The 21,943-nt window shown below is 39.6% G+C and overlaps 1 protein-coding gene across 10 annotated transcripts in view; it reads right to left on the reverse strand.

Moving 5' to 3' along the window:
- Positions 1-21,943, reverse strand: part of ARID1B (AT-rich interaction domain 1B) — a 402,274-nt gene that overhangs the window by 33,439 nt on the left and 346,892 nt on the right. For 5 of the 10 annotated variants that reach the window (XM_054022819.1, XM_054022815.1, XM_054022818.1 and 2 more), the window contains 5 exons: positions 21,319-21,470; positions 11,843-11,952; positions 10,943-11,101; positions 4,365-4,574; positions 584-788 (listed from right to left, as the gene is read on the reverse strand). In XM_054022819.1, the coding sequence (XP_053878794.1) occupies positions 584-788; positions 4,365-4,574; positions 10,943-11,101; positions 11,843-11,952; positions 21,319-21,470 (836 nt within the window). The remainder of the gene's footprint in view (positions 1-583; positions 789-4,364; positions 4,575-10,942; positions 11,102-11,842; positions 11,953-21,318; positions 21,471-21,943) is intronic. The other 5 variants (XM_054022822.1, XM_054022821.1, XM_054022814.1 and 2 more) reach the window with 3 other exon arrangements.

Consider the following 21,943-nt stretch of genomic DNA (forward strand, 5'->3'; position numbering starts at 1 on the left):
TAGTCACTCAACTCTCTTCATTTGCCAGGCATTTCAAATAAACAGTAGTGGAGCAGCAGGCTGAGTTCCATTTATTGGGCCAAAAGCTGCCATTGTTACTCACACTGAGTAGTTCTTTTACTTGCCAGCAGGCCCATTGAAATTTGGCTCCAGATTTCCAATAGTTGAAGTGTGGATGGGAGAATCCAGCCTTTCCTTACTTTATTTATTTATTTAGTCCTGGGTATCTGATGTCTTACAGAGAGCAAATGCAAGGGATGGAACAACCCTGTAGAACACCGCTGTTATTATTTCCATTTAACAGTTTGATCATTAGAATGCTTGTATTTTTCAGACAGAGACAAAGAAATGCTTAAAGATGTGTGGGCATATACGCATCTCTGCAGTCTACCCCTTAGAGTTAACTTTCATACTGTCTTGGAGCCAGTTCAGAACACATAGGATCCCCAAGGAGTATTTTTTTAGCTAGCTTATCTAAGGTTAGCAAGGGATGCTTCTAAAATGTTTGCTGGGACAGGAGATTTGAGATGCAGGATGCAGTCCAGTGAATTATTGTATAAGAGGCTGCAGTTCTTCTACTTACCAGGAGATGGCGGCTGAATCTTAGGTTGTTTCTTAGTATCTCCAGTGCTGAAGACCTCTGGAGGGGGCTCCTCCCCTCGTTCTATCTTACACTCAAAGGCAAACAGGTACTGAATATACTGTTTTTTCAGGGAGCTGGCTGCACTGCTTGAAGTGCCAACATTCAGGTTGGTTGCCAACTCGCGCCACTTCTTGTTTTTATTAACCTAGCAAAATAAATGGCAGAAGTATTGGTTTGCAGCAAGGCGGCTTGTTTAAAGCCAAGAGGAAAAAGAGCACTTAATGTCTTGGTTTACTTTTTTTATTTGCCTCTTTTAACTAATGCTCATTACTCCCCCACTCAGTAATGCACAAACAGCGTTTACAGTTATAAAACCATTAAGGAACCTGCTGATAGCTACATAAAAAGCTTGTTGAGAGTCTTCTGCATGGTGCATCTTTTAAATGCCTTGCACTCTTCCAAGGCTTGTGCTGTTCAGTTAGCTATTTATCTCCATTCAAATGCACACTCACTGACTCTCTCTCTGACACACACACACACACACCCTATTCTAATTAAAAAAGCAGCTTCTAAAAACTAATTTAAAAAGCAATAACAATGTTATTCTGCAGTTTAAGTGTTTCAGCACTGATATGAAAAACATTTCCTCCAGAACAGCCACCAGCTGTCAGGTAGTTTAGCCTGCAATTTCTGGTTCAAATCCTTTCACTTTAAGGCTTCTTGTGGGATTGATCAATGATCCCATTGCAACAGGAGATGCAGAGTCAAGTGAGGCCCCTTATTAATTAAGACAGACTTCAAACACACTGGAACAGTGCAGTAATGTTCTGTATTACAGCTCTGCTGATACAAGCATGCCATTGGTGTGAGCCTTGTTTTGCTGCGTATGCCAGAGTACTGAAAGCGACTGTTCAAACTATGCTCTTAGGTTGAGGCACACTGGATTTGCCACATCAGATCAGACCATTGGTCCAGCAGGGGAGGGAGAGGGGGAGCTTACTTCTTGAATGCTATGATGATCAGTTTACGTCCTGAAGCATGAGATTTTATCACCCTATTTTAGCTTAAATAGCTACAAAGTTTATTACTGGTCATATCTGTTGCCAACCCTATATGCCAGCCAAGGAGATATTTATATAGTTTTTATCTTTGTGTTCAATAACCCCTTCACAGCTGCCAGATAGGATGGTTCTCTTGGCAAAAGAGTTAATTACATGCAGACTGGCCTGGCCGAGTGAAGAGTTTTATTTTCCCTGTGTATTCCAGTTACATCTGGCAGCAATCCAGGGGTCAAAGAGAAAGTGATTTTCATAAACTGGAACTTTTGAGACTTAAATCCCCAATCACACAGCCCTTTTTTGCCCATTTACTTAGCACTACGTGGTATACAACAAACACACTGCATAATGCACGCAGAAGTACTCAGTGCCTAAATGTCCAGTGTATTGGCATATAAAACAAGGCTGCCAACAGCAGGTCTACCATGGCTTTGGAAGAGGGAAGCAAAGCGCTATTTGGTGTACCTTGAAATGCAATGCTTCAGGAGGATAAATACGCACCATCGCTGCACATCTACATCCTGTCACTCAGTGGGCAGAGATCATGAAACGTGGAGAGCAGTGGTAGGGGCAACTATGCTTTTCAGAGGGGCACCATCCAACTATATTTAAATAAATCTCATTAGACGAACATGTGCATTTCTCTGTAGCCCTAACCAGAGAATACATGTTAACACGCCCACAGTGAACAATCGACCTTTGTAGCCTACAAACCTATAAATCAAGTTCCTAAGTGGGACAGCATCTCCTCATCAGTAATATATGTTGGTCCATATTGGAAAGTAAGCTTGGGCCCAAAATGTGTTTTTTTTTTAAATAAATAAGAAATGACCCTTGTTATAAACAAACATGCAGGCCTTTTTAGGATTTCAAATTTCAACTCCCACTTATATTTAATGGTTTAATATTAACCAATTGTGCAGAAGCATTCGAGCCTCTGTAGACACTGAGTCAAATGCTGTAGCTAGACTTAAAAAGAGGGCTGCAGAGTGTTATGACCAATAATAAAGTTTGCAAGTTAGGAAAACTCCGGGGCACACATCAGCTGGTCATTGCAAAAGTCAGGATGGAACCCCACCTTTCAGCCATGGACAGCATTTAACAAGTGGCAAGGTGCAATACATTAGATTTTTCTACCTTCCTCTGCGGCGCCAGTTAGCATCACTGGACTTGAATGACCATGGTCTAATTCAATATGCTATATCATGCTATGCAGAGTACTACTGTTAAAATCAGCAGTAATCACTGTTGGAAGTGGGTTTCCAGAACTGGCTAGGTGGGAGCATTACCAGGGGTTCACTTTCCATGGGCCCAATTCAATTTAACATACTTCTGTTTTCAGATTGTGTGTTTTAGTGTAGAGATCATGTGTATTTTAGTTACATCTAACTCATAATTTAGAGCCTGATCCTGCAAAGTACTGATCACCCTTAATTCAGTTCGAGTTGTGAGCTCTCACCATCTCACAGGAAGCATTCAGCACACAGCAGGCCTGGGCCAGCAAGACAAAAAGAAGGTTTTGAATCCCAAATCCAATAATGCTACTACTTAATATTTAGTATCTACTCTAGTGCTTTACCCTTTCAAAGTGCTCCACAAACATTAAAGGATCAATCCGGCTCTAAAGACATGAATGGGATCGAACCTAAATAAGTTAATGTTCACAGCATCTGTGTGAGTCAGGCAGCTATTACTAACCCCGATTCGCATGTGGGAAAAGAACCTCATATTCTTTCACCTGTGACATCACAGGCCTCATATTTACTCTCAGTGGGAAAGACAAGGTTCAATGCAGCAAACTATATCTCTGACTTCTACCAACATCTTATTTATTTGCAGCCTCTTCCCCAGTTTACCTTCCTGCCTTTAGGTTAGGTTTCCCCATTATTGATTATTATTGTATTTATATAGATTGAGACAATGCAAGACATGTGGTAAATATTTTCCAAACATAGAGGAAAACACAGTCTCTTCCCAGCTGAGTATACTATCTAAACATACAGAGGGAAGAATGGTTTGGGACAGACTGCTTGCAAATTACATACTCCTGCCACTTCCTAAGAGATTTGAACTGACTTTTCCTAGAGGCACTTCCCTGTCTGAGATGGATGGATTTCAGGCGCTCTCTTTTTTTCCATCTCTAGAACAGCTGTTTTCCATCACCTGTTCTGATCTTCTTCCATGTTTCTAACCCTTCTCTTTAATCCAATGGCCATCTCTTCTGATTCTCTCTTAGCACTACTAGAGTGCCCTTGATCAGACAGCAGCCTAAGCTCCCTTGACACTAGGCAATTTAGAGCCACACTGTGCACTATGAGAGCACTAGTGCGGTCCAAAGTGAACCTCAGGGCTTGTTTACATAAACCCTGAGTTCATGGCAAGCTGGGGTGTAAACCTACCCCAAACTAAGCGCCTGTGTGGACCTTGCCGGTGCGCACTAAAAATTCAAACAGAGTTGAAACAGGAGTAGATCAGAGCATGCTACAGAACTTCTAGTATGCAGCAGCAGGGTCCACACGGTCCATTAGTGCATGGCAGGTTAATTTGGGTTAGATTTACACATGAGCTTCCTTACCTTCAAACATTAGTTATACTGAAACTTCCATGTCTTTTCCCCCTTGTTTTCAGGGAAGAATTTGTAATGCTGCAACTAGCAGAAAATATTCTAGGAGGAATGCAGGGCTAAGTTTTTGGATGGTTTAGTTTCATCCACTTCCGCTCACCTGTGCTAAACCTCCAATCTCTTTGACACAGACATAAAGCCTGAAGAGGTCCAGGGGCTTCTTGCCTACAGCTGGCAGACTGGCCACAGGCGTGCCCCTTTCTTCCATGAAGGTGAGGTATCGATCCACCCACATCTTGCGCTCTGGCTCACTTCCCAACTCATAGACTTTTGTGATCTTTTCTCCAGTTGTGGTGGAGGAACTTGATTTCTAGAGCACAAAAAGAAAAAAAAAAAAAGAGTTGGGGGAAGGGTGGGAAGGAAAGGGAAAAGAAAGTAAGATACTCACAACATTGAAAAAGAGAAGATGTCAAACAAACTAAAGCTATCACACAACAGTCAGGAATGAAGGCTACTAGTTCTGGCACAAACAGTACATTCTGTCCATATACTGCACATTACATGATTTTAAATAAAGGGCCCAAACTCCCCATTTTCATTATTTTCTTATGTTTCTTTCATTGATCTGAGCTTTGGATCCCAGAAGGCAAGTTTCTCATGATGCCTCAAGTCATTTAAAAAATATCTAGTTTTTATATAGTGCTTTTCATCCGCAGATCTCAAAGCGCTTTACAATTTTAAATGAAGCTACATTAAAATCGGCCTCTTCTGAACAACTTGTAATAATACAAAGAACACCCTGAAAGAAAGAAAGCACCAAAATGCTCCATCAGAAGAGGAATTTCTGAAGAAACAGCTCAGAGCACAAGCTAGGACAACCAACCTGTTTTGTGAGCAGTGTTGGAATTGGACAGGGGTAGGTGATTATGTCTTACCTACTCTTCCCATCATGGCTGGCTAAAAAACGCAGAAGAGGGAGCCTACTGTCATTTTCTCATACCAGCCAATTTGAGTACTGGTCATGAGTAACCACTCTCTTCACTTGCAAAGGTGAAAGAGAACCACAGAATATAGCCATCACATGTATTCGGTGTGTGGAGAAAGAACATACATAGCACTGGTGAAAATTAGGGGTATAAACAGAAGCAGAGCCCATTTCAAGTAGCTGGACCAGGCAATGGGAAAATCCACAAAAGCGGAGGGTGGGGGGAAAATTAGTTCTCCCTCTGTTGAGTAGTAAGAATGGAACCATTATGTGGCTACTCCTCTAATTTTAATGCTAGCAAAGCCTCAGCGTTCCTCATCCCCCTCCCCTTCCTTACAAGGGAAGGGAGAGGAAACAGCTGGTGGATCTGCGTAGAAGTGCATCCACCAGACCCTTTCTCCACACCTTTGCTATGCAAGCAGAGACCCCTGTGAGCTGGGGCTCTGTGACTCACAGGGATTGCACCCCACTCACGTGTAGCTCCCTCAGTAGTGTCCCCCTTCCACACAGTATAAGTGCTCTGGGTTCTGCTGCAAGAGGGCTCTCTGCCCCTACAGAGGAGGGGAGATGATTTGCCCCCTAGTGAACTTGGGGTTATTCAGAATTAGACATGATCGGGACATTTGGACACCAAGCTATGTGGGAAGGAGATATTCACATGACATTATGGAGAAGGAAATGTATTCTGTATATATAACATATCTGAGGTGTAGCCCCAGCTGTGGTAAACACACTTCACCATCCTTGTCCACCCATTGCCCTTCCCCTGCTTAACTTTTCTCAATTTTTTTCTTTTTGCCTTTTAGGGTAAAATATTTTAAAATAAGCAAAAAAAAATTTTTGACTGATCAGCTCTAAACAAAATTCCCAAATGTACTTTGGGACAAGTACAGAACGAGCTTTCTGTTGATCACATGGTTCTGAACGGGGCCTGGCACTGTGGCACGATGCAACATGTAATGTGGCAACATGCAGCTTTCAATGACTTTAGCCTGTTGATTACTGTGGTATTCAGAAAGCCAGTAACGGTTCGCATAAAGCATTGCCACCCATCACCTTGTACAATTTGGGCTGGAAAATCTGAAGAGCTCCAAATCTCCCTCTAGTCTCTAGTTGAAACTTGACAATGTTGGGGAAGAGCCAGGAGGGAAGAGAATCAGAGCCAAGAGGATGTGACCCTGCAGTTCCATTGTTTTCGTTATTTCCAGTGAATGGATATTAATTTTAATTAAATAAATTGGCTCATGAAAAGCTTCCCACTTTGCTAACTGAATTTCTAATTTCTTCAGTTGTAATCCTCCCTACTGATATGTAATATTACCTTTCACATTTTAAAGTTAGAAGGTGCAATATTGAATTTAGTGAACCAAATTCAGCTGTGCTGCAATTCTCCCGGAAGTCAATGGAGCCAAGGCTGAATGTGGTTTACTGGTTTTAAATGGAGGGAGGCGTGTGCACTGGCATAAGGCCCGTGGATTAGGCTGTTAAAGCACAAATTTAACGACTCTGTATGTGGTTGTGATATCAGTTCTGTAACCGAAATTGCTTCATCCCATGCATTTAGGAGCATTGTGTTTTTAAACAATATTTAACCAGTGAACTGTTTTTACTTTGAAGATTATTAAAATGGAAAGGAAAATTAAAAAGAGAGGATGGACAGTAAGTGGACAAGTCATAATCCTAAATATTTTATTCTCAAATAGGAACCTAGGGATGAGCATATAACTCTGAATAGCAGAGCAGAGTGGAGCTACAGTGCTACCCACTTAAGTAAAGAACAAAATGATTCTACCTATTACCAGCATTAATTTCACAGTCTCACATTTGTGATATCACAGACACCTTTATCTATATTCTAGGCAGGAAATACAAGGTTTTATATAGCAAATTTTATCTCCACTTACATCTAATGTAGGAGGTAATAAACTAGTTTCTATTATGCTTTTATATGAGTTCACCAGTAGAAGAAAGTTCAGGTTTAATATTCAAATGAAAGGTTTTACATTATAAAATTCTTCTTCTTTTAAACCAGTATCACTGCAAAATGTCAATTGGTTTACAGTCTTTCATACTGGGCTCTTATACTATCTCTGTCTCAAATTATGTTGCTTTTCTGTAACATGGCAGCAGGCTCCAAAATGACAGCATGATTTAAAAACTTTTCACAGTTTGCAGAAGGTAAGAAGTGCTTCTCACTCTGCAATTTTCTTTTAAAATGAAACATTAACTTTAGAAGAATGCATTGGGGGAAAACAACACCCTTTCCCAAAAGTAAATGTGTTTTTTTTTCTCTTCTGCACTACTATATGCAAAATGACAGATTTTACACAAGCTTGTGCACACACTAACACAAACTGCTGTCCTGTATGGCCAGATTCAGCCTAGAGCAGGTAAATTTTAAAACGTAGAAAATAGGGATTTATTACAGCATAACTACTGACTAACTTAATTAAAGTGGGAGTACCAGGCAATATTGGAATAATAACAAATATCCTACATTTTTCTTTGTGAGTGCATTTACGGGTCTGATTAAAATAACCAATAGGGCTTAGGCAAGCTTGTCATACTTAGCTCTATCAGCTTGCTTCAATTCCCCTGTAATCCTAACCTCTGCTACTCTAGCCCCAGGACTTTCCTGTGAAGAGATCCTGTCATGCCAAAGTGGGTGGTGGCTTTTGAAACAAGATGAGAAGAAGCAAACTCATTTACATATTTAATTTGTATATTATTTATATTGCACCAAAACATACACTGATGCCTCATAGAGCAGTAATCTACCACACTTCCTATGGTCAATCTTCAAGAGTCCTTCAGGCAATCCAAGGTATATGCTTGATAGTTCATTGTCTCCTACAACAATTCCTTTCAGATTTTAGCTGTAGGTAGTTATCTCTGCTTGCATCTGTGTATGTGTGTGTAAAACACAGACTGATAATCCCACTTTAAGAGTTTGTTAATATTTATATAATAATAAAGACCTATTTTATTATATACCCACATGCGCAGGCACACACACACATTCCACAGACTACAAATCTCTCACTGAAAGCACTGTGGGAAAAATGTACAATGCAACTATCTCTACTGTAATATGTAGATATATACAGTGAACAGTTTCAGAGCATTTTAAGGGGATTCATAACCCTACTGTTTTAATTTGTGTCACAATGACCCTGCTCACAGTCTCTCATATTGAGACTCTCACATATTTTCATATTCTATTTTAATTAATTTTTAAGCCATTTTGTTCTTTACATAACTGATTACAGTGTAGCAATGCCACTGTAACTATCCAGCTGGAGAATCCCACAGTACATATCATTATACAGTCTCTTCTCTGCATCTTCTCCCTCCACACTTGCATAAAGGAATCACTGAATAAAATGACCCACTCTGCTGGTGCAGGGGTACTGCAAAGCTAACCACAGACCATGCTCACCGTTGCCCACACTCACTCCTGGAGCCAAGAACTCTATCAGAACCTTAGCACTTGGATAATCTGATGAATAAATTAGCCAGCACAGGCTATTTTCATATATTACTGGGAAGAATGGGGAATCCCAATAATCATTTCAATCAAAGTCAGACTAGTGTTGTCAATATCAGCTGTAAACTAAGTTATCCAACAGTCTGGCCTCCACAGATAAAAAGAGATCAGCTGGCTGACAGCTCTTATTTTTCTATAATTCTATAGTTCTCCAAACCAGCACCATTCTAATCACTTGAACTATTTATTGAGAAGGTAACTGAAGTTATGGAATCATTGCTAAGAACTCTGAACAGGAGGTGTAACATCGTATTTGAAGAGAAGAGCATGTGGAACAGGAGGTTTAACCTAAAAGCAAAACCATAATGCCTCCCACCTCCTTCACACATTTATTCTATTTTTTTTTGTTAATTTTAAGTGGAAACAATACATATATGCTCATGATGGTCCCTGTGGTTTATTAACAAATTATTAAAATGAGCTCAGGAATGCACATTCACTAGACAAAATATTTTCCAATCTTCCAGAAAAGAAAAAGCGAAACATTAAAGAAAAGAAAAGAAAAGAAAAGAAAAGAAAAGAAAAGAAAAGAAAAGAAAAGAAAATTTCCCATCACCAGTTTACAGCATTGTCCATTCAGAAATGTTATTAAAATAAAGACAGGATGGGACCCGGAGGGCGTAAAGAACACCAGCTGCCTTCTGAGACTCAAAGTCAATGACATATGGACATCAAAATTAAGGTGGTACATCTCATTCCTACACTTCCCCTGTTCTCCCCTGTAGAGCTTATATTTGCTACATACCTCCTCAGGCCTTTTAAGGTGAAATTCACACCAGTGCAGAGGGCATGCACAAAAACTCTAAAAATCCATTTGAGCCTATTAAATGTGGTTCAGAAGGTCTTGTCTGGACCCTCTACACTAGCAAGAATGTCACCCTCCATGAAGAAAGCTGTCTCTGCAAATAACATGCTATGAGCTTAACTACTTTCTCAGAGGAGCAAAAAGTTAGTAACTCTGAATTGCCATGTGAAGTCTATGAACATTTTTGGGGACAACTTTAATGTCTGGCTCTATCTGCTGCAACAAGATAATAGTGATTAATAACATTTCCTGTCTTGGATGTTATATTTCCAGGCTCTGGATTGGCTAGACTTTTTCCCCTCACCAAATTGCTTTTGCCTTGAGATGTGCTCTTCAATTTATCTTGTGAAAACTAAGGCATTACTAAAGACTAGTTGCTAAGTTAGCTATGCATTAACATTGGAAAAGAGCATTATATTTTGTATATAACAATAATATAGTATTTTGCTTGAGTGAAGTAATATTTTAAATAAAAGAATGACATATACTTTCTTAGTTTAAGAAATAAGCCAAAAATGGTCAAATGGATATTAGATCCCCATATATGCTTATGTTTGCACACTTTTTTTTTTATTTTTTGCTCTTTGCATCTCATCTGGAAATGATACTTAGTTTAAATGTTATGTCTTATGCTGTTCTGGATCCAGATTTTTCTGCCTAAACCTGTTTCTAGTGTGATTACACGTTGTTCATCTAAAAAAGGAGCTTTCTAAAAATATACTTCCCTTAACTTTTTCACCAACCTTTTGGTTCATTTCAACTAACTGAGTGAAACAAATCACAACTGATATTATTTCAGATTGTGCCCTGAGAATTTGTATATCTACATATGAAATTTGGAAATAAAAATGTTTCGGAACTGTAAATGACAGACTTGTCTGAGGTGCCTTTTGTGGTGCAGAGCCCGTAACCCATACTGTGCCTGTTCTTACTACCCATAGAGAGGAAAATATTTGTTTTTTTTAAAATAGTAATACTTAATGAACAGTGGGACAAACAGTGAAGTCAGTTGTGTGAAGGAGTTTGGACCCAATAAAAGAAATGGAATGTCCTTATCAACACAATTGGCATGCTCTGTAAGCTGATGCATTATGGGAAGGATGCTTTCTTCACAACAACTGCTGTATTACCAGACAGTAAACTTACACAATGCACTCAATTTTACTCTTTTTATTACTACTGGGTCAAATTTTGCCCTCTGATAGGCATGCTCAGGTCCCACAGAAGCCAAGCCAGTAGGAGTTGTACGCATGTATCTGAGAGCTGAATTTGGCCCTATTATTATAAAGAAAGAAAATCCTTTAGTGGATAAATTATGAAGAAAAAGAATTTATAAAACAAACAAGCAAGCATTAAAATATAATTAATTACAAAAAAACCCAAAAAACCAGAGCCACTTACAGGGCTTGATGGAGTCTTTGGCCAGCCTGGGCTGCTAATGCTATCACTTTCATCTCCATGAAATGAGGAGATGCTAGCAGAGCTTGGGGACATTGGGGAAGGGACTGGCAGGTTGCCTGGGGTTGGGGGCTGAGAAATACCCTGAGAGCTGTAGCTATCCTGTGGTAGAGGAATAAAAAAAAAATAATATGACAAAGGCAGGGCAAACTTTATTAAAAACAAAAACAAAAAAAATACATCCAGTTTAACAGACTGACCAATTCTTTTTATATATAAAATATATATATATAAACAGAGAGACACACACAGAAAACACACACATACAGAAATATATATCTATATATAAAGGTATTAAAACAACATTGTTAATTAGTATAATTTGGAAAATTTCTGGATGCTTGGCTAAAGTCACTAAGCCACCATGCTTACTTCAAGCTCAAATGGAATGCTAAGCATGGGTTTCCCCTTATGAAAGAAAGAAAAAAAAGCTGTTCACCTTATTTTATCAAATAAGGCAGGAAAGCAAAATATTAAAGTATGTTGCTGCTGCTGAGGCGGCCAAAACAGGAAGCTATAACTGAAGGCAGAGAAAAATGGCTGCAAGTATTGAAACCAGGCAAGACCCTCCTTTCCCACCCACCTAGCTTAGCCAAATCCCCACATAACTGTTTGAGTGGGTTGCTTTGCCCCCGCAAGTTAAAATGCCATAAGAACTAGTAACTTTCAGATCCACACAATGGAGGAAAAAAATAAGAAAGAAAAGAAAGAAACAGAATGCACATGAATGGAAAAGGCATGCAGGAAAGAACAAAAGAGGGTAGGCCAAAACCAGAGAATGGAGGACAACATAGCGGACTTCTGCTGGGCCGAACCAACACCACGTGCAGAGGAAGGAAATACCTTTGACTTGCTCTCGGGCTGTGGGGGTCCTTCTTCTTTGCCATCTGCTTTGAGAGGAAGGGGCAGTTTGGACTCACCAGGTGTCATCATATCTGCAAGACCCATAGGTGCTAATCAAAAACAGGAGAAACAGTTTAGCATGATAGGTTTGGCTTTGCAAGAAAATGCTTCCTGCTGTTAAAAACTGATGGCATATGAAGCATAGGTCTTCCACCTTCCTCTCTCCTTCTTTTATTATAGCACCTGGAAATCTGGAAGTCTCTTAGATTTAAGCAGACAAAAAACAAACAAACACACAGCAAAATCATTTTACAAAGTATAAATAAAATTTTAATGCCGCTGGCAAGTTTGTTTCCATAACACGATTGGGCTGTTATATAGTAGGAAGATGACAATCTTCTTTGGAAACTGTTACATCTTTCACTTTATCTAGAGCAGAACATAAGCCAAAACTGTGCATGAAAATTGTTCTGTGTGTTAATGCTGGGAAAAGGGTGAAAATTCTAGTCATACTGTTTGATTTGGTGGCTAGCAGATCATGTTGCTACTTCTCTTCACTATCTGCAGTTGGAACTCCATGGTTAGGTGAGCTTTTTTATTTAAGGTACTAAAATTCTTGGGGTTCCAACACATTCATCTCTGTAAAGTCAGCTCTAAGGGAGAAATGGGCATTCAATTTTTCTCTCCTGCAGAAGTCAGGTGGGATGACAGGTGAGTACTCAGACTACATGTTCTGATAGTACTTACACAGACACCTTGTTGGGGGTGTTGTGAAGGTTAGTTAATTTTTGTTCAGTGTTTGAAGATGCAAGTGGTAAGTATATTATTACTGCAGCAGTACTGCTGAGTTTCTGGATTTCTAATATGAATGCAAGAAGAGATTTTGAGGTAAAAATACATACAATACGTGATAGAGCAGATTCTGAGAGATGACATATCATCAAATCAATGCAAATGGCCAAACAACTACTGCTAGACACTGCCTGAAAACTATGTGCACAGCATTCACTAAAAACTGGGACTGTCTATTTTATTTTTAGAGATTCAAGATAAGCAAAAGGACAGATAAAGAGGTGCAGCAAGAAAGTGGAGGAATTCGATTTGCAAAATGTACAAAATATAAGATTAGAAAAGCAACATTCTTTAAATAAAATAACATTAACCTGATGGTTGTTGGACCAGATTGCTTTTCTGCAAAATGGCAACGCTGGCTAGTCAGCACACACACAGCAGGAGGGATCTTAGGGGTGGACAGAGGAAGCTTTAAAAAATACTTCACAGATTGCCCACTACAAAATGATTATTGCACATTTCATGTATTACTATGTTTTAGAAAATAATTAGTTTTAATTATAGCAGTCAGAGAGCAAGCAGGACTCTGGCGAATAAGCTGGCAAGCTTTGCAGTGCTAATTTGCTAATACCTTTAGCATCACTGCAGGTTGAGATTATGGGTCTGCCAAAAATCTACCCAACCATGTGCCATGTGAGTTTACAACTGTATGCTTAATATTCTGTGTAGAACTACCGGTGTTTTTCAAGGGCATGTTTTCTTGTTTTTTCCCCAAAGCATATTTGTAGCCCAATCAACCCCTTAAAGACATCACAACACAGAAATCATAATTGAGACACTTTAAAAAAATTACTTGCAATACTTAGAGACTTTAAGAATTGGAACAAAAAGCCTTTTTCAAATGATGCAGCTGCAGCAAATATCTACTGAGATCAGCTAAAAACGCTGTTATTTTTATGAATGTGTGTGAAACCTCAACAAAACAACCAAGCAATATTATGCTGAGAAGCCTGCCTGTATTAAACATCTGATTTGTATGCAGTATTGCCCTTAAACTCCCTTGAAAGAACAAGGCAGCTTGTGACCAGTATAAATTGAGGACCAGTATCTTGACACTTTTACTTTTTTAACCCTACAGATCTTTAAAATAAGTTTGTTTCTCTAAAACAACACCATCACAACCAACAAAAAACAAACCAAAGAACAGAAAACCCACTTTTATGTAAGAAAGCATAAAATGTGCTCCTATAATTTGGTTCCAAACTGACATAATGTTAACCCATGTAACTGTTACAGAATTTCATGCCATAGAAGCTGAAAACAGAAAGTAAAAATCAGCTAACTACTAACCACATTTCTGCAGCAGAACATCACATGACTAAATCCTTCTTTTTATAAATTTATTTGATATTCTTTTCTTGTAATTCTGTTTATATCAGAGGTTACGATTATGAATCCTGTTTTTGAAGTGTTATAAATTAATGGTTTAATAAAAAAACAAATGACCCAAGTCTGCAACTTACCACTGTATTAGCCATTTTTTAAATTCACTAAAAAAAAAAAAATCAAATAATAATTTTGGATGGTAAATTATTTTGAACTTTTCTGATTTTATCTGCTTTGCAGTGTACTTAAAGACGATTCCATGTGTGCTGGTAACAGGGATTGTCAGTGAAGACAACTATGAAAAACTTTTTATTTAATGAAGTGCTCTGAAAAGTGGTTAACAATCTTTGTTCTATGTTTATTATTGGTTCATCTACCTTGCAATGGGAACTGCAAGGGCTTTGCTATGTTCATTGTAAGACTGTCTAGTTTCCTTGTAGCTTCTGTAAGTACTTCTCCATCCTCTGCTGAAATGTTGTTTCATAACTTCTTGCAAGAATACTCCCCAGTGATTTGCAACAGACAACCCTTCACTTTCTAGTACAATGTCACACTAGGGGCATTATTTTGACCCTTTTCCAAGCAGTAGAAGAACATCACTGTCACAAAACTCTGCTAAATTAAGACATCAACCCTTTTTATACAGATACTAATAATCCTGCATCTGACGTGCAGACCAAAAGATAAAAAGTAAAAAAGAAGATAACAGGGAAATTTGTGACTCAAAAAAAGTGTTGCAGTGTACTGTGAATAGGTTTCAAGTTCTAGCCTCTTGCTTTATTATAAGAATATAAGAGCTACAATGATTTCATAAAACAAGTATGAATTAGCTATTCTATGCTGAATTTAATGTACTCAAAGGTATATGTAACATGAGTAAAACTGCAGCAAAGTATTCTTTTTGCTAAAAGTTGACTATCAGTTCCAAAAGATGGTGAAATACATTAAGAGCAGCAATACACAAACATTGCTTTTCTCTTTATTGCTAGTGCAATAACAAATCACACCCTACAAAACAGAATATTTTGGCCTCTCGCTCTCTCCCCCTTGCATATAGTGTTGCCAATAGGGTGACCAGATAGCAAATGTGAAAAATCGAGACGGGGTGGGGGGGTAATAGGAGCCTATATAAGAAAAAGACCCCAAAATTGGGACTGTCCTTATAAAATCAGGACATCTGGTCACCCTAGTTGCCAACCCTCCCAGTTTCGCCGGGAGTCTCCTGGAATCTGGCTCTATCTCCCGGAGGCTACTGAAGCCAAACCAGGAGATTTTAGGCTGCTAAAAGTTCTGCGGCACAGCAGAGCTAAGGCAGGCTCCCTGCCTGCCCTGGCTCTGCACTGCTCCTGGAAGCGGCTGGCAACTCCCTGCAGCCCCTAGAGGGGTGGCAGGGGGGCTCTGTGCGCCGCCCCCACCCTGAGCGCCGACTCCACAGCTCCCATTGGCCAGGAATACCTGCAGGCAGGGGTAGACCGTGGAGCCCCCTCCTGTCCTCCCTCAGGGGCCGCAGAGACATGCCGGCCATGTCCGGGAGTGGTGCGAGGCCAGAGCAGGCAGGGAGCTTGCCTTAGCCTTGCTGCGCCGACACTCGGGAGCTGCCCGAGGTAAGTGCCGCCTGGCCGCAGCCCATACCTCTGATCCCCTCCTGTACTCCAATCCCCTGCTCCAGCCCTGAACCCCCTCCTGCACCCAAACTCCCTCCCAGAGCCTGCACCCCCTCCTACACCTCAACCCCCTGTCCCAGCCCTGAGCCCAGACCCCCCTCCAACACTCCAAACCCCTTGGCCCCAGCCGAGAGTCCACACCCCTGCCCCAACCCCTAGCTCCTGCCTAGTGAAAGTGTGTGAGGGTTGGGGAGAGCAAGTGACAGAGGGAGGGGGGATGGAGTGAGTGGGGCGGGGCCTCAGAGAAGGGGCATGGCAGGGGCGGGGCCTCAGGGAAGAGGTGGGACAGGGGGCAGGGCAAGGGTGCTTGGGTTTGTGTGATTAGGCAACCCTAGCATGCACACACACAAAAGTGAATTTAGTGCTCATGTCAGATTGACAGCATTGAAATCTCAAATACTTTTCACATCCACAGAAGAGGTACAGCGTGGACAGCATGTGCCTCAAACCCTTGCCTGAGGAGACCTCACTCTATAGGTGAAAGGATAACCTAGGTCCTGATAGCGCAAAGACCTGTGCATATGAGCAGTCCCATCAACTTCAATTAAACTACTCATGTAAGTAAAGTTAAGCAGAAGTCTTTGCAGGAGTTTGGGCCCTAATCTTTGTGACCATTCAATATCTGATGAGACTGCGAACTATGACTTTGTGATGTGGATATCTGTCCACTAAAAACTGGCAAGACATCAAGTCATACAAGTTACAGAATGACAGTCACTACCAATATGGGCCTAGAGGTGAACAGATGCATACACTGTTACTAATTCTACAAATCATATAGTCCCCTGAGAATTTTAGTAGCTGTAGTAGTTTCAATGTGCATATACAGGGGTTGGGTTGAAGGGTGTATCACATAGCAGGAGATGATGACCTCAGTGAAGCTTTTTAAGTGACTCTGGAGCAGGGTTAAAAATCAAAAGAAGTGTCCAAAATCCTCAGAAAAATCTAGTCAGCATAGGGAAAATCATTTGATAGGCTGGTGAGCATTTGGCCACAACTTTTCTAAATCTGATCACCAATTGTAACCTTACAATAGGCCCCTTTTTTTCTCCTGTGGAAGAATGGAGATTATCCCTCATCCCTATAGAAAAGTGAGACCCCCTGGGAAGCTGATTGGCAATGCTGCTTTATCAGCCAGAGGAGTTACTGATGAGAAATATGAGGCGCATTTTCATTGTAAGAGATCAGAAAAATGGAAATGTAACTAAATAGCAACATAGTGAAAAATATATTCATTTTCTAAAAAAATTCTAATTTTTAATAACGTAATTGTTATCCGTATCAAGCACTTGGCCAATTACAAAAATATGTATGATTTTTAACTTGACAGTGTCCCTTCAATTTCTTTAGCACAAACACCGTTTTCCAGGATCTTATTTTCATAATTTGGAATTTCGGAGGTAAATAATTTAAAATCAATAATAAAAGAAAGAAAATGCAAGGTCTGTGTGGGACAGAAAACTTGGGTCTGTAATGAGGGCTGTCCCTTGTAATACGAGAGAGATGAAGTTCTGCTCAATGTTCTATGCATCTGTGGAAGTGCAAAGGTTTGGTCTATACTTAAAATGTAGGTTGACATAGCTATGGCACTTGGGGGGTGAAAAATCCACACCTGTGAGCATTGTATGTCAACCTAACCCCCAATGTAGACACAGCCAGGTTGATGGAAGACATCAACCTAGCTACTGACACTCAGGGAGGAGGTATTCCTACAGAGATGGAAAAACCCATTCTGTCACAGTAAGCTGCGTCTACACTATGGGGCTATACTGGCATAGTTATGGCACAGTAACTACAGGCCCTGTAGGGTAGAATGGCCTCAATGTCACTTTCTGATTCTCATGCACAAGCACAGTGCTGAAACATTTGAGATTCAAGGGCTCCATGGGACTGATTGTTCAAATAATCAATTTCCATTAAAATTTTAAAACCACCTCATGAAAGTATTTTTTATTGGGTTTAAGCTTTGTGAAAAATTTGTGTTACTCTTTTTAAAAAAAAAGCAAACTATTGGGTCAATTTAACTCTAAATAAGATAATATATATCTAAGAGATATAAACCCGTGTGTTTCAGGATAAAAGCTGATGGGGGGAAGGGAAAAGGAAAAACTTCCTCTATGGCAGTTTGTTTCCTAATTGTCAAGGGATCCTAGCACTTTCTTCTGAAGCATCTGGTACTGTCATAGAGAGGACACTGTACTAGACAGACCACTGGTTTGATCCAGCCTGGCAACTCCTATGTTCCTAAATTACTCTGTGTCAGCAGAAATTGTGAATGTGCTCTGCTTTATACACGGTGACTGCGTAAGTAATATGATGTAGAATTGCAAAGCTATCTTCTGTGGAACTTGTGGCATCTGTTTAATTTAAAATACCAAAGAAAAAAACAAGGCGGACTGGGAATAATAAATATTAATAATAAAAATCCAATCTGCAAAAACAAATATTAGGTCATATTGAGCAACAATGCAACTCTATTTTGAATAAAACCACTGTAGAAATACTCCTTAATAACATCAGCACAAAATCCCTCTCTCTTGTATGGAGTAAATTCTTAAAATATGCTCGTGTTTTTTAAAAAAATCCCCTTGTGCTTACTGTTTTTTTCCCCTGGCATTATAGCTGAAGAAATAGTTGTCACATTCATATTCCTGCTGGCTCTATTTAAATAATTACTTGCTCACTGAAGCTTGTAACAATTTGTCACTACACAAGAGGGTTTTTTTTTTGGCCCTGTATACTACCTAAAACATATTTTAACTGCCATGTTGTCTTAACTTAGCAGAACAATGGCTGAAGTGCCAATCAGCAAAGTTGGTGTCAATGGCACAGTAAATCCCATTTTCACTCATGTAACAGTCTTCATCTGTATGCTCTTTACCTTCTCAAATGCTGCACTTCAGCAAAAACAGAGCATTCTGGCAACCCCAACGTCTCCCCTCTACCCAACACAAAGTTATCATAACTTCTGCAGTTAGAGCAGTTCTTATTTTGGAAGTTCAACCTCTTACTTGCTTGATGTGAGTGGACTGGGGATGGGGATGTTTCAGGACATGGGAGAAATGGAGAATTCCCTTTGCTCACCACCAGCATATTCTCAAATTAGGCTTCTCTTTTCTTTTCACCCTGGTCTGATACATTGCATATGCTCTCTTGTAGTCCTACTTCAAGAACCAGTACAGCACAATACACATATGGTGTGTGTGCACACATCTCATATTTCACTTCCCATTGGGTAACCTCCCAATTAATAAGACTGGAACAAAAGAAAAACCTCACAAATGCACAAGAGGAAAAAAACCTCTGATAAATGTTTAAATTATTAAAAATCCAATATTTCAGAATGCATAACACAATAAAAAGAATATGACTAGCCCATACAAAAGACTGCTAGGATAAATGGCCTTGCATTGAACAGATTTCCACTGTATGAAATAATGAATGGCTGAATTATCTGAACAAAAAAAACCCTCTGTGAATCTTCCTTTAAACTGGTTATTCCTTAGGAATACATAAATCTTCTTAGGCAGGGAACTCTGCCATCTGTTTGTTGTTGGTTATTTTTGCAGCTCTGGGGGCCAAAGAAAAAGGAGGAAAAATTACTGCTGCTAATGGCAAGCCAGAATTTATAGTGTAGTTTCAATGCTCAGAAGTAATTTTATTTCAGCAAGCCAGACAAAACACATAACTACACAACCCAAATACAATATTACCTGGGACAGCTGTGGTGGGGGAAATGCAAGGCATTAACTAATAGCCTGTTCAATAGCTTTTCCCTTTTCGTCCAGAATGTAAGTGTGCTGCCTGGACAAAGAAACGGCTGCCTAGCCAATGTTAAGGAAAAGCAATTTTATTTTATTTTTTAAAATCTCTTTCTGATTCCATTTTTTAATTCCACTAACAGAAAACATACCATGATCACTTGAAAAATAAGTTAGCTGGGAATACCTCTGTTTAATTGTGGTCAAGGGGAAAAAAAACAACACCCTGGACATTATGAGGTACTATGATGTCACTGTCCATTTTCTATCTGAAAACAAAAGAGGACTGATAGTTGAAGAGGAAAAAAATTAGAAAGGATGAGAAGGAAGGAGGAAAGAAACAGGGAGAGTAGAGTTGGGAGAAAGACATAAAACCCTAGGCTCTTGGTAAGATACAGTTCATCTTGTACTTGACATGCTGTACTGCTTAAGCAACAAAAGGTAAGTCAGGTACTGTACCAGCTGAAGAGAGGAATCCCATCAACTTGCCTGACCTTTGTAACACCTTTCTAGTAACCCCACAATAACCAAAGCTTTTTCAAGAAGAATAACTATAAATAGCAAGTGCATTGATAGAGACTCAAAGGTTTGGGCTCAAGCATTCTGAAGTTATGCGTTAGGGCAGGGATACTCAGACCTCAGTGGTTCAGGAGCCAAATTAGCAATTAACATTACCCAAAAGAATGTGAATTCATTGTTTCATTTACTATGAAATAATATATGATATAAAAATGTATATTATTGTCACAGCAAAATGACTGACCAAGCATTATTATTTTATCAACTACAATTGGTTAATAACATAGTAAAAGATACTGAGTGGTTAAATAACTTAGATTGGTTAATTAAATCACACAGTGTTTTAATATCGGGTGCTGCAAAGAACTGCGGGAGGCACATTAAAGAGCCACCTGTGGCTTGGGTGCTTCAGTCTGGGTATCACTGCCTTAGGGTCACTGAAATCCTATCCCAAACTCCCTAATGTCTTGGAGAATCATAAGAATAAACTCTTACTCAGATGTGATCTTGCAGGAATTTAGCTGTTAACATTTCAGATGGGGTGGGGAGCCTCTCAGTATTGTACACTTTAACATGTAACACAGAAGCATATTATCAACAGAGAATTACATTAATTTGTCTCCCTTTCACAGGTGCTACGGGGCATGGAAGCCACATACAGTGCAACAAATAACAGTACTAATAATAATCTTAAACTCCCATAGTTCAAGGCACAACCTGTAACACAATTTTAGCAAGTATTTCAAATATATCTTGTTTGCATTTGGCACTTTTTTCCAGTTATGACTGAATCCAATTGTTTCATATAGTAAATGTCAACAAGCAAAGGAAAGAAGCACTATATAGTTATACTGACTTTGCAAATACAATGTATATGGTACACATTTTCAAAAGTGACTAGTTATTGTGGGTGCCCAACTTATAGCACCTTGAAGTGGCCTGATTTTCAGAAGACAGATGCTTAGCGCTTTCTAAAAATCAGGCCCATTTTCAGTGTCTCAAGTTGGGATCTCAAAGAGTAAGGCACCCAAAATTAGTCACTTTTGAAAATGTAGGAGTCTCTCTCTTTCTCCACATGCCCAAAAGGTAGGCCAAGTTTGGACTCAACTTCAAATATGCTGCAATAACTTTTCAAAATCATCACATTCATGTACACACTATGTGAGAGGATTTGATTGTAGCAGAAATGTATCAAGTATTTCACCAAAAAATCTGAGCACCTCAACTCAGTATAGAGTTAATAACATGCACTTAGCTGGTAAACTGTATAAAGGATAATCCCTCTGCCATCATTCGAGGGCTTGTACCTTTAAAGAGATTCATGGAGGAAGGTCACTCCTGAAACGTTACCCACCATTACCTGTTGAACTGTTCACCATGTTAGGTGCCATGCTGTAAGGAGGAGCTTGTGGGTTCATCAGGCCAGAGCTGTTGTTCATCGGCTGCGTGTAGGGAGAACTGGATCCCATAATACCACTCTGATTCATGCCAGGAAAACTGCCTTGCCTATGTGAAGAGAAAGCACACGCACAGGCTCTCATTACGTATCTATCTCACTGCGGGGTGTGTTATGGTTCGTCACAGCATTCATCTCTTAGCATTCACAGGTAGCTAAGGAAGAGGCAGGCAATTAGTTTTTTACCTGCTTTGGGAGGCTATTAGTGTTGAATTAGTTACTGTATAATCTGAGACAGAATTAGATCGAACACAAACCTCCAGAAATGTACACACTTATTAATTTGAACTGATACAACATAACATCACACAAGGAGGTATAGATTATTATCTGTTCCAAGGGAACAGAGTGATGGACTCGGAGGAGGGAGAAAGGAGAATTTGAAATTGGCATAAGAAAAGCAACTGGGACAAGTTCTGTTTAAAAATAGTTCTTTTGATCCTATATTAAAGCTCCTTTGTCTGTCACAAAAGCCACACAAACCAAACCAAACCCAAATACCCCTGGGTGAGTGGGGGTCATT

Source organism: Malaclemys terrapin, chromosome 3 (genome assembly GCF_027887155.1).
Source record: "Malaclemys terrapin pileata isolate rMalTer1 chromosome 3, rMalTer1.hap1, whole genome shotgun sequence".
Lineage (NCBI taxonomy): Eukaryota > Metazoa > Chordata > Testudines > Emydidae > Malaclemys > Malaclemys terrapin.